We start from the raw sequence: 13,986 nt of genomic DNA, 5'->3' as shown, positions 1-13,986 counted from the left end.
TATCAAATAAATGTTATAAATGTTATCTATTTTACTTATGGATGTGTGTTAAGCGATGATTTTTGAAGCATTCATGTATAACTGAAACAACGGGTTAAAATAAAACTAATTATTTTAATTACTACTCAATATTCGTAAACAGTTTTTGATTTTAACTTAGAATATTATTTCTAAGGAGCAAAAAAAAAAACATCTTAAATATTTGTGCAGGATCAGTAGCATCTAAAGGTAAAGGTATTTATTAGACGGAAAACAAAAGTAAGTAAGTAAACTTTAATTAATTTTATTAAACTGTATACGTAGAATTAATTTCATTTAAAGTAAGCTAGTGCACCTAATTTTTTTTTCACTCAAACTTTTGTGATCTCGTCTCCAAGTCGGGTATACTTATTGCTATAAAGTTATTATTTTTTTGAAGAGTAAATTGTTATTTGTATAATAGTTACGTAATCATAGATAAAACATTAACTGATAGACTCGGGCATCATTATAAAAGTAGAAAGTCAGTCTTAGCGCGTCAGTTCTAAGGATTCAGTTTCTTGGATATAAGAACTGACGCGCATCTGGTCCAAACCAATAGTCAAGTTATTCGATACTATTAATACCAAGCAATGGGTTGAATGAATTAAATATCCTAACCTATCTGCAAAGTTATTAATATGATTTTCTTTTTAAGATGCAAATCGGCAGGATATAGAATCAGTATCAGATTCATATTTTGTCTGGATAGGTTAATAGTGATAATAAGTTATGATATTATACAATTCAAATTTGTGTGTTCTCAATTTTTGAAATATCCAATCTATATCAGTTTTCATTCAGGAAGCAGAATTGTAATTCCACCTAGTCTAGTGCTATAATGTAAAAGTTATCTTTGAAAATAAAAAAATAAACCGATGAAAAGCAGCACAATGCTGCAGATCGGCGAATGATGAATACGACCTCTGTCATTTATTTGCTTCTTTTTATGTTGTATACCGGAACTTTATAAAACGATTGGTTGGTTTCGTTTTTAAATTCAGCTGGCTTACTTTTGCTAGATTTGATACGTTACATAACGTATATGTATATTTGCAAATCTCAATACATACATTAAGAATATCCTATAGAGAAAGTTTAAAGACTATAAAATCTGTTTGTCACAAGTAACAAAAAGAGAAAAAAAATGATACGTTTTATTTGTAAGTTTTCGATAAAATAAAGTAACTCAGAGGTTTATTTTCATTCTTTCACTTCTAAGTAATTTTGTAATTCATTACTGTGTTTAGATTTTTTTCCTCATTAAAAAAAAAATATTACTCTATAAATTATTCTAAAGATAACAACTTTAGAAATTTCATTAAACAAAACAAAGTTTAGAATATAACATCGTGTTGTTGTTTTCAGAAAATGTTACCCAAAGATACGATATTACTGTTTTTTATCCTGATATGCGTTATGGTAGGAGAAACAAGCCGTCCAAATATTGTCTTCATTATAGCGGATGACATGGTAAGTTATTTTTTAAACACAAGTAACCTTACCTAAACTTGGTAACCTGTCTTGAACATGATCAGTTTTATAGTAATTAGTTTAAAATAATTACTATATATTATTCTTTTTCATCGGAATCATCATCAGCCTTACGGAAATCGTTGCCCAACAGTGGGACATCCCTATTGTTGGACAGAGATTTGCTTCTGAAAGGGACTGAATAACTGGGTTTGTGTTTCATTATGCTATAATTAATATCTATAGATTTTATCAATTGCCTGTTAATATCTTCGGCCTATTAACGACCCACTGCTGGGTGCAGACATCCTCTATCATATGAAAGAGGGTTTGCAGTATTTACTCACCACGTTGCTTCAATGCGGATTGATGGGCTGTGATGATTGTTATCACACATCAGTGATAATAACCGAGATCTTTCCGTACTAGTAGACACTGGGATATACATCGTCAAACATATAGATTCCAAGCTGGTATTGAGAAAAATCCAATACCTAAAAATTCTCGGCCTTACCTGGGGATCAAATTCAGAACCTCGTGAGCGTAGTTAACAAAAATTTAAAGTAAAATGTAATTGATGTAAGACTTACTAAAAAAAAAACTAAAATTCACTTCCATTAATAAAATAGACATTATAAAAATGGTTCGTGTCAAATTAAGCTAAACAAAAAATGTGGTGACATTTTTTTGCACAAAGCGTTTTTGCGCACCGTTTGTTACCCAATATCCTATAAAAAGTAATTAATTGCAAACGTTTTCCGGTTACATTTCTCAAATAGACTAAAATAAATGAAAAAGCTTTGTAACTATACGATACAGTATGGAATGGCATGCAAAAAAAATCGTAGATTGTATACTCTACTCGTATGTACTTCATCAAGTAGAAAACTTACGTAACATATTATCATCATAAAACGTTGAAAATCTAGTGCTGGGTTTTTTTTTTCTAGGGATTTCCAAATTCCTCTATATTGTTGGAATTGTTCCCACTTTCATTTCTGCGCTTTCTACTTCTTCAGCATTCAGAGCGTGAAAACAGAGCACTTGCTGCTTTTCTAAAATGTCTTACTTTGTTTACCAAATATTTTCAAATATTTTAAAACGATAAGATCGCTTTTGAGCGTTATATATATAAATATATGCATATTATATATATCTATCTATCTATATATATATATATATATATATATATATATATATTATATTGCGTTATGTATATGTTATCTCTGTAATTTGTCTATTTTCCAATACTTTTTTCCTCAAATTTCAAATAAACGTAGATCTATTGAAAAGCAGTATTGACATTGTAGGGTTGGGATGACGTAAGTTTCCACGGGTCGGATCAAATTTTGACGCCCAATATAGACCTTCTGGCGTATACCGGGGTCGCATTTGAGCGGTATTACAGCCACTGTATCTGCACACCCTCACGCTCCGCTCTGCTCACCGGAAAATTCGCACATGTTACAGGTTTGTATGAATTAAAAATGTTTCACGTAGGGAAGATTCGTTTTTTTCATTGAATATTTTATATTTTCAATAATTGCATGCCCGAATATTAAAGAATGGGGGCAAATTTGACCAAACCTCATTTAATAGTAGATGACCCAATTAATACGTTTATTTAAAAACACTTTATCGAAATTTCTCTTTTTGTGAATAATGTTTTCGACAAATGTGGTTAGAACGCGAGGCGGGAGAAATAGGCTATCTAAGTTCTTTCACCACACCACCACATTATTTCTTCTTAGTACTGATAAAGACTAAGACACCGGGAGGTATCTTTGCATCGTTCGAGTTCGAGGTCCGAGAGAGATGACTAAAGTGTATCGAAAATGTAACCGTATTTATATCAAAATACGGTTAAATACCGCTGTAAATCAAATATAATTATAATTTCTTCAAAACTATTTATTAATTAAATAAGAAGTATTGCCACATTTGTTAAAATACTAATCAATTTAATAAAATATCAGGCATAAATCAAATAACTAACTACTTTTGCATAAAACGGCGGAAGAGTTTTGTACGTTTAATGCTTAAGTCAGAGAATAGTAGATAGTCGGATATAATAAAATAGCATGCCTTAAGGACCTTTATTCCGAGGGTATTATAGTTAATAACATTAGCAGACAAAGCTACTAAAAGTGCCCAATTTGACATATTACAGGTATGCAGGGTTATCCCCTAACGAATGGTGAGGACAGAGCGTTGCCGGTAACTGAGAAGATTTTGCCACAATACTTGAAGGAAAATGGCTACGCTACGCATTTAGTGGGTAAATGGCATGTTGGGCAATCGCGTGTCGAGTATTTGCCCACATCGAGAGGTTTTGACTCGCATTTTGGTCACAGAGGTGGCTATATAGATTATTACGAATACGATCTAGTGGAAACGGTGAGTGTGTAATATAGTTAAAAATCCCGCAGGAACCCTTTGTTTTATAAATGATATATAAAAGTGTCCCGTCCTATATCCGTCTCCAGGTTGCAAGATTTCGTCGCTTGAAGCCGTAAAACTATACCAAAGGTTTTTTTGAGCCGGCAAGAAACTCAAAAGTTGCTATTTTTGAGCACCCACATTACATTTTTTTTTCACTTGCGGGAGATGAGAGCGTAGATGACTGCTTCCAAATTATAAATAAGACAGTTATCAATTGTATAGTTATAACTATGACATGACAAACAAACAAATAGACAAACTTTCATATTTATTCTTTGATCGCTCAGCAACTTATGAATTCATGACATTAGTAGGAAAACTATCCAGTGCATTAATATAAGCTTTATCATCCCAAAGATCTTTTTGATAAAATCGTTAAACGTGTGTTGAAGCAATTTTGAGGTATCTTTTAGGTCTTCAATAGTAGATATGCAAACGAACAGTTAACCCGGGATTGCTAGTAATTTGACAAATTGCAAAGAAAGTTCTGTATTATCATTAAATATCTTGGAAAATTCCCAGTGGAACATCGGAGATGTTTCCGGATACGACCTGTTCCGGAATTTATCAGCCGCTTGGGACGTCAAAGGATATATAACGGACGTTTACAATGAAGAAGCGAAATCAAGTGAGTTCATTTTATTCCCATCATAAATTGCTTTAAACAATGGTCAACATTTCCTTCGTGCATAGATGATAAGATCTGCTAATGCTACGGATAATCACGCGCGGGCTTAATGCTTCAAGGTCTGCGGGTGAATTAATATGCAATGTTGATACTTTGTGGACAGGATAATTTCTTATCAATTACTCAACGGTCAAGGTGATAGTTATATTGCATTATATTTTTTGTGTATCGTTTGTTGTAGTGGCTTATATGTTTAAATACGGATCACAAGCTCATGGATTCGAATTAACATTTCATGATAATTATTATTATCATTATTGTCAAGAAAATCCTAGTAGCACACCAGAGAAACCTAGAATTGGAACATAAATGGTCTTAGATTGATAAAGATTTCGGGCCGTTTTCCAAGAATTAATCCACGATAATCACGATGTTCACGTACAATGTTTATTTATTGTGACAAAAGAACAAAAATCAGACATAATAAAAATAAATAATACAAAATAAATGTAGGTACATATCTCGTTCATTAGAAATTCTTCTTACCAAAGGTTGTCTGGAAGAAATCTCGCTATAGTAATAACACCGCCTTTATTTGCATAAATACTTTACTATTTCTGTTTCTTTTTCTTTTTGTTTGCTATATTTTGTGTTGTTCGATAAAATAATTCAAACACAAGAGTACAAGTAATAAATAAATTAAATAATAAAAAAAATATATAATCGTAAGCACACCTTGCTTATATAATAATAATCTAAAAAAAACTTATTTCCAGATTATTATTATATTAATTGGCTGTAATCGTTTTATCCCATTTATAGCGAAAATTATTGTTATCTACCCATTAGCTGTTTGTTATCAGTTTATTATGCGCAGTCAGGGACTATCATTGGATACCAAATATTTAAAGCTTAAAACAATTTCATCGTTTGTATAATATTATATATAGGATTCGGTTTGTTTGCAGTTTTCAATAATATTATTTTGCTTATTGAATCCATAAGCTAAACTTTAAGAGGGAAATTTATATAGGTCATAAATAAGTACGTAAGACGAGAAACATGAATATTTATTTTCTTGCCAAACCTTGATTCTGGTAGAAAACTTAAGAAATAATTGCGAAATTATAAGTTTCTGATTGGCCTCTGTTTTTTTAGGTTTCTCGCTAAGATTTTCTCTTATTTTGAAAACAATATCATATGCTAAAGATAATGTATATGTATATGTCAAGAAATAAATACATTCTTCCATATGATACGTATGATTAAGATAATTAATGGAAAATTGAACTTATATAGCTTTGTTATCCGTCTGTATGTTTGCCTGCCTGTGTATCTAAAACATTATTTCTAGCACTAGTTTAATTTTGATAAACGTCGAAAATAAAAAAATGCACATCTGTACTTTGTCATTAGTACAAACAAATAGATTGGAAAATAAAATTTACTGTCACTAATACTGTAAAGATCCGGTAACGTAACTTTTTTTTTTAAACCATCATATCTTGAAATTTTCAGTTATTAGATCTCATGACGTTTCTAAGCCGCTGTTTTTGATGGTGGCTCACAATGCACCCCACGCAGGGAATGACCAAGCACCATTGCAGGCTCCATCCGAGGTAGTGCGTACTATGCGACATATAGAGCTGCCTCAACGTCGGTACTATGCTGGTAAGACACAGTCCTCAACATCATCATTTTTAACACATTACCCGCCCACTACAGAACACAGGTCTCCTGCCAGAATGAGAAGGGTTTAGGCCGTCCACCACACCTTTGAGAACTTTATGGAGAACCCTTATTTAGCGCGCAGGTTCGCGCACGCAATTTCCGTGAAACTCAATAGGCACATAACTTAGAAAAGAGTTGAGTGCCAGGATTCAAACTCGGTCTTCCAGAAAGTAAACCTGAATTCCTAAGTAGGCTGTAATACTATGTTATTGAAAGAAATTGTGATTCTATCAAGTATTATAGTGGTTCTTCGTACAGTACGTCTTAATTTGATATAGAATTCTTCTTAGACTAGGGCGTATATTGAATCTTTATTTTGTTGTTTTAAGTTAGGAATATATTATGACTGGCTTGCGACATAATATATTCCTAACTGACTGACAAAAAGAGGACTACACCTTTACCCCTTTGAGCGGAAAGGTGGCGGCTATTACAACAAAAACTTTCTAAAGGAAACCTAAGGTCAGGCAAGCGGTAGGTCGACGGTCGTAAAAAATATACTGAAACCATAACAGGTCTATTTTTAAGTTCGAAGAAAAAGAAGCTGTATTTCTTAAACGTCTGTGTTGAAGGATGAAAAAGTTTTTTGTCTTTTGCATCCTTACGGTTATTGAAGCTAAATTACTGAAAATCATGCGTATAAGTGAAATAAAACAATATTCTTAATTTCAGCAATGGTAAAGAAACTTGACGACAGTGTCGGAGATATCCTTGGAGCATTATTAGAAAAAGGCATTCTTGAAAACACCATAATAGCCTTTGTCTCTGACAATGGTGGCATGACGGTTTCAAATTATGCTTCTAATTGGCCTTTGAGAGGTCTTAAAATGAGTCCCTTCGAAGGAGGCATCAGAGTTAACGGGCTGATTTGGAGTAAGAATTTAACACAAGGACGACATTTATGGAAAGGCTACATGCATGTAACGGATTGGTTGCCAACACTTTTAAGTGCAGTTTCAATTGAACCACCAAAAAACATAGATGGGATTGATTTATGGGAAAGTATTATATCAAATGGTGAATCTAAAAGAGATTTGATAGTCGAAATCGATGACTATACAGGGTTTGCTTACATTATAAGTGGTGATTTTAAACTAATAACTGGTGAAGTTATGAAAAATATCAGTGATTTTCAAGGTCATAAATATAAAGGTATACTTGAAAATGGATTACCTGCGTATAAGGATAGTATTGAAAAAAGTGTAATGTATTCAGTACTTTCAAGTCTAGATATACCTTTTAAATATACAGATACCAATCTTAGAAAGGACATTAAGCTTTCCTGCAATTTCCAAACGGCTAAAACACTTTGTTATCCTGGAAATGGTAAGTTACGGGCATTTTAAACAAGAAATGGTTCAAAGATGAAAGAATCATTAATCTTAACAAGTTTGTAAATTTTGGTGTAACTTATTAATTCAGAATTTTATTTTAGTAGGATATTAAACAGTATAAGTAGTACTCAGGCATCAATGTTTTTTATTTGCAGGTACTGTATGTTTGTATAATATCAGAGACGACCCGTGTGAAATCACAGATGTATCGTCAAGCAATCCAGATATTGTTGAAAAATTAAATGCACGTTTGCAGATAGAATTCAAAAGGACTATACCTAGAACAGTACCTCACGAATCGAACATAAACGCTTTACCTTGTTCGCATAACTACACGTGGGATGTATGGCGCATATCAAAAAAAGATGATTGAGAACGAATGAAATAAATCAAGTATAATCCGACAAAAATAAATTTATCACGAGGGTTTTCTAAATACTCTTCTACAATATTTTTTGGAAGATATTATTGAAGTGAGATTGTGACAAAATTGTTCGCTACAGCATTGAAGAAAAATTTACACGGTCCTGAAATGTAAAGGGTACCCTGTACTTTCCAACCTGCACCTTTAGCAGCATTCAAGAGTGCGACAAGCGTGCAACCAACCAAGTATTTTGCTCAGACGAGTAAGTCTTGTGATTAGTACATGACGTAAACTTAAACGCCGCTGAGGAAGCAGAAGATTGGATATAGCGGTTCGGTCTCGCCTTAATTTTAGCCAAATTGCACTGTTACACAACACAAAAAGTAGTATAATTAATAAAGTGACAAAATTTTATATTTTTTTTTTGTATTCATTATTTGGCCGTTAGTTCGTAATGGCTTTTATTTCCGGTAATTTTATTAAATGCAAATTTGCTGTACATACTGCTAGCAGCCTGGACAATATTTATAGCAAATTTGCGCTTATACTTTTTCTTTACTATGTTTGAGTAATAAAAAATAATAAATGTTTGTTCTCGTAGAAAACGCTGCGACCATTTATAAGCGATTGTTCAGTTCTTTGTAATAAAGATTTAAATGATTAATATTGGGTCAGGCAATAATGTCAGGGGTTGTGAAAGGGGTTTGTGTCAACAGTCACTTGTGGTAACATACCGTACTCGTTTACGACGGATCGTAAAAGCCTTGACTTTTAGGCGTCGAATAAATTTTCGTTCATCCCTTATTTTGTTGGTTAACCCATAAAATGGACTTAAGGGATATTATGAAGTGAATTAACTTTATGAATTTTATTTTATGTTAGTCTACTATTAAGAAAATTTAAATACAGACTAAAAATTTAATACTAAATTTACATACGACATCAAAAATTATTGAGTACTCACAATTACATCTTCTATTAAAAAAGGTAAGGTGCCGTTTTAAAAGTGGTATATAAATCCCTCTAAAAGATCGTGTAGTGACTATCAAAAATTTAAAGAGTCTCCGCATAAAAGCAAGGTGAAAGGGCTAAAATTAAATTAAGAAAAAAGGACTTCTCAAACTCATTTCGTATTCAATACACGAGGGTGAAAGGCAAGTAGTTACTCCCGAATTTTTAATGGACATAATTCGTTAATTTGAATATTAAATTGCGTGACCGTTAAGTTTATTTTATTTTAAAGTCGCTATCATGAGCGAGAAATAACAAGCTGGTCAGCAACCATTATTTTTTTGTTCACGCTTGGAAGCAGGCCACTCCGCTCTCATCTCTCACAAAACAGAAAAATTCTAAAGATTGTTAAACTATAAAATGATGTTGGAAAAGAGCAATCTGCTGAGTTTCTTGCCGGCCCTTCTCAGTGAAATCTGCCTCCCGAACCGGCGGTAAAGTCACTACAAGCAGACTGACTTGACGTTTCAAAAGTGCTTATAAACTAGGCCCACTTGAAATAAATAAATTTGGAATAGGAATTTAAATTTGAAATGATTTGATTCTTTGTTTTGATTCTTTATTACGGTTTTTTACAAACCTCTTGGGTACTGTTTATTTTTCTGGGGTACAAAATAGCCTACGTTACTCTTCGTCCTTTTAACTAACTCAATGCAGAACTCACTATCAAAGTAACTCAAAATCAAGTCGATAGAGAGAGTCTCTATCTATCTACAGTACACTGACGAAGACCTGTTCAGTTCGGAGTACAAAGATTGAAGAAATTATAAATTACACCATACAGATTCTCCAGCTTTTAATTTATTATAAGCATGCAATAAAAAATGCGTATTAGCTGTATCCCATAAAGGAAGCGTGAGTTTAGCCATGATAAAATGTTCCTGCAACAGCCGTCAGTAGGTGTACAGAAATACACCGAGGGACTGATTTTGATGCTGTTTTTTCTCGGCAACCAGAAAAAACATCATATGATCGAGATGGTGAAAGTGTTTAGTAGTCCTAAGCCTCTTTCCTAAATGGTCTTCCCAAATTTCACAGGTTTGCTGTACTGTTACTTTGTTGTGTTTCTAAGACACGGTAATCTTTTGCTGATGCTTCAGAATCAGGTACGCCATGGCATACCCAACCCCTCAGCAACTTACAGCAGACAAAAATAGACAGACAGAGACGGATGACAGATCACAGACAGCATGTTTGTTCACGCTCTCGAATATCATCTATCTAACACTTATTCATTTAAAACATTATAATGAGCCTAAACAAACATACTGTCTGTGATCTGTCATCCGTCTCTGTCTGTCTATTTTTGTCTGCTGTAAGTTGCTGAGGGGTTGGGTATGCCATGGCGTACCTGATTCTGAAGCATCAGCAAAAGATTACCGTGTCTTAGAAACACAACAAAGTAACAGTACAGCAAACCTGTGAAATTTGGGAAGACCATTTAGGAAAGAGGCTTAGGACTACTAAACACTTTCACCATCTCGATCATATGATGTTTTTTCTGGTTGCCGAGAAAAAACAGCATCAAAATCAGTCCCTCGGTGTATTTCTGTACACCTACTGACGGCTGTTGTAGGAACATTTTATCATGGCTAAACTCACGCTTCCTTTATGGGATACAGCTAATACGCATTTTTTATTGCATGCTTATAATAAATTAAAAGCTGGAGAATCTGTATGGTGTAATTTATAATTTCTTCAATCTTTGTACTCCGAACTGAACAGGTCTTCGTCAGTGTACTGTAGATAGATAGAGACTCTCTCTATCGACTTGATTTTGAGTTACTTTGATAGTGAGTTCTGCATTGAGTTAGTTAAAAGGACGAAGAGTAACGTAGGCTATTTTGTACCCCAGAAAAATAAACAGTACCCAAGAGGTTTGTAAAAAACCGTAATAAAGAATCAAAACAAAGAATCAAATCATTTCAAATTTAAATTCCTATTCCAAATTTATTTATTTCAAGTGGGCCTAGTTTATAAGCACTTTTGAAACGTCAAGTCAGTCTGCTTGTTGTGACTTTACCGCCGGTTCGGGAGGCAGATTTCACTGAGAAGGGCCGGCAAGAAACTCAGCAGATTGCTCTTTTCCAACATCATTTTATAGTTTAACAATCTTTAGAATTTTTCTGTTTTGTGAGAGATGAGAGCGGAGTGGCCTGCTTCCAAGCAGCCTTGTCGTTAAAGAATTCATCAATCGTGTAATAAACACGATTCGTTAAATGTGTTTTAATATATTGCTTATTGTTCAATTCAAGATCAATAATCCGGCTAGTTCTATTGTGTTGATCTCTAAACTAAATTAAGTTGATTCTTAAATAATATGTCAATTTAGTTTAGTAAGTACTAATATTACTACTAACTAATATTATTTGTTTGTTTTTCCTTCACACCTTGGCAACCAATCAACTTGATTTTTGGAATAGAGTAAGTTAAAAAGATGGAAATTAACTTAGGCTACTTTTTATCCCACAAAAACCAACGGTTTTAAAACGCAGACGAAGGACGCGGGCAACAGTTCTTCGATGGTAATATGTCAATTTATGAACAACAGAATTGTTGCCATTGTCACTGGTAAATTTTCTTCCGAAACTTATAAAATGAGTGGGAGAGATGGAAGATAAAAACATGGGTTATCGATCATTGTCTGATGTACATTGATCGATGGATGTCGGTCTGTCAGGTGGAAAGCTGTCTGCGGTGGCGACTAATTGAAGCGAGCCAGAATATTGCAGTAACCGCCAAACAATAAAGTGGTTAGGTAGTAAGGTACTTTGAATGCTTTTTACTGAAACTCATGTTGTTTCAGACACTATCATTAGTTTTTTCTTGTATATAATATGTTTGTTAACACTATCTATACGTAAAAATAAAATTGGAGTTTCCATTATAATAATAGTCTAAATCAATGACTGTATTAAGCTTACTAGAAGTCATATATATAAACAGCATAGTATCATTTGTTGGAAATGGGAATTTCTGTTTAATGGCGAAATTCAGGCATACATATCTCCAAAGGCGTGTGAAGTCTACCAATTCGCACTTGGCCAGCGTGGTAGGTTTCGGCCTTTCTGTTTTGTTGATGGTGGAAAATCTTCTAAAAAGTTATACGATTCTCTCCGCGACAGATCGGGTTGTTTGGGACTTCTACCTATAATTACATGTAACAGGGCTCCGGGATCAATCTTCCTCGGACGGGACTTCGGCCTAGACACTTTTCATCCTTAGGGAACCCTTGCTCTATACTACATTATAAAGAAGAAACATTTTTTGTTTGTTTGTACCGAATATTCTTCGAAAGTACTAGACCAATTTTAACGATTTCTTCAGCAAACGGAAGAAAAATAGGATATAGTTTATTTTCAAGAAAGTTGGAGATCAAGAAAATTGCAATAATGTGGGTTACATTATTGCAATTTTCTTGAGGAAAGTAGAAAAAAAGTCCTATAAAATTCAATATTGGCGTGCACTGAGAAAAACTACATAATTAAAGTATTCATTACCATTACTACTTACAAAAAAATTATAAAATATCCGCGAGGAAGAATACTATCAAAGTTAAGACGCAATAGCAGCTTTTGTGTTCTAAAATTTCATTAGATCGCCGGTGAAATAAAGGTAGGTTATTATTCAAAGAAATAGTTTTTATCAACAAGGATAATATTTATTTAGCATTATTTATTTAGCTGTAAAATACTTTTTAATTCATTCCAATCGGAAATTTAATAATAATAATAATAATAATAATCTCTTTATTTTAGACAAAGCCCATAGTGATACATTTAAAATTACAAAATTAGAAAAAAGAAAAACAAATAATAAACAAAATCCAAATTAAAATTTAAAATGCAATATAAATATAAAAAAATAATATAGAATTTATCGCGAGTTTATAAAATTAACGATTTGTTTCAAAGAATGCGCAAATAAAAATTACGCTTTAAAACGTTATTAAGTGCGGTTGAAGTCGCGGGCAACAAATAGCTGTTGATAATGGTATTATTTAAAAGTATCGATTAGTTTGCGGACTCAAATTTAACACGGTTCATACAAGTTTTGCTTGCTCAGAATTGCCGACTGGTAAATTAATTTTCACACAAATCTCAACTAGTGATAAACTTTCCGACGTAACTTTATTTCCGTGCCTCGCAAAACCACACTGCATGCAGAACATCTAAACGTACATTTTATTCGTAGAACATACGAGAGCCCTAAGAGCCCTTAAAGGTAAAAAAGCCCGTATATCCGCAGTGGATTAGCGTGGTGGGTTTAGGTTTCATGTACTTAGACGTCTCAGTGGATGATACATTCACGCGTAGATCGTTGACTGGAAAGCTAAGGTATTATAAGGCGGTGATAGTCTAGCGGTTACGACTTCGGCTTTCACTTTCCGAGTTCGAATCCCAGCAGCTCTAACTTTTTCGAGTTATGTTCGTTTTAAGCAATTATAACATTGTGAGGAATGCATGAAAGTTCTCCATAATATTCTCAAAGGCGCCTGAAGTCCACCAAACCGCACTAGGCCATTGTGGTCGACTATGGCATGAACCCAGTGGCGTGCATAGAGGGTATGCCCAGGGTCTAAAATAAAGAAAATCTTCAGTACAAGTTATAGAATCTAAAGAATAGGCTTTTTATAACACTTCCAATGATTTTTTATTACTCGAACTGGAGCATTTTTTTTTATTCTCATCATCTGCCCGCTTTGTGCATACCCTGTGCCTGCATACCTTGTATGCATGCCACTGCTTAAACCCCCCCTCAGGTCTCCTCCCACATTTCTCTATACCTGGAAAGAGACCTGAGCCCTAATAGTAAGCCGGTAATGGGTTGATATGATGAAGACAAATTATGAGATTCCATGAACAACTAGGTTTTAGATTTACCGATTTTTAAGTTTTTTTTTAATACTTAGAGGTTACCCTAAGACAGGCTTTAGTACCGTGGCTTTTAAAAAAAATGCAGTTTCCTTTTGGTACTTATTTCCA

General features: G+C 33.6%; 1 protein-coding gene across 1 annotated transcript; it reads left to right on the top strand.

The window, feature by feature from the left end:
• The first annotated feature begins 838 nt into the window (after positions 1-838).
• Positions 839-8,385, top strand: LOC120626605 (arylsulfatase I-like). The gene is made up of 8 exons (XM_039894215.1): positions 839-999; positions 1,387-1,491; positions 2,802-2,961; positions 3,662-3,888; positions 4,456-4,561; positions 6,080-6,232; positions 6,965-7,618; positions 7,782-8,385. The coding sequence occupies exons 2-8, from the start codon at positions 1,390-1,392 to the stop codon at positions 7,997-7,999; spliced, it is 1,620 nt and encodes a 539-aa protein (XP_039750149.1). The 5' UTR covers positions 839-999; positions 1,387-1,389; the 3' UTR covers positions 8,000-8,385.
• The last annotated feature ends 5,601 nt before the right edge of the window (positions 8,386-13,986 follow it).

Source organism: Pararge aegeria, chromosome 9 (assembly GCF_905163445.1).
Source record: "Pararge aegeria chromosome 9, ilParAegt1.1, whole genome shotgun sequence".
Lineage (NCBI taxonomy): Eukaryota > Metazoa > Arthropoda > Insecta > Lepidoptera > Nymphalidae > Pararge > Pararge aegeria.
Note: the sequence above shows the minus strand (reverse complement) of the source record. Positions and strands in the feature narration are given on the sequence as shown.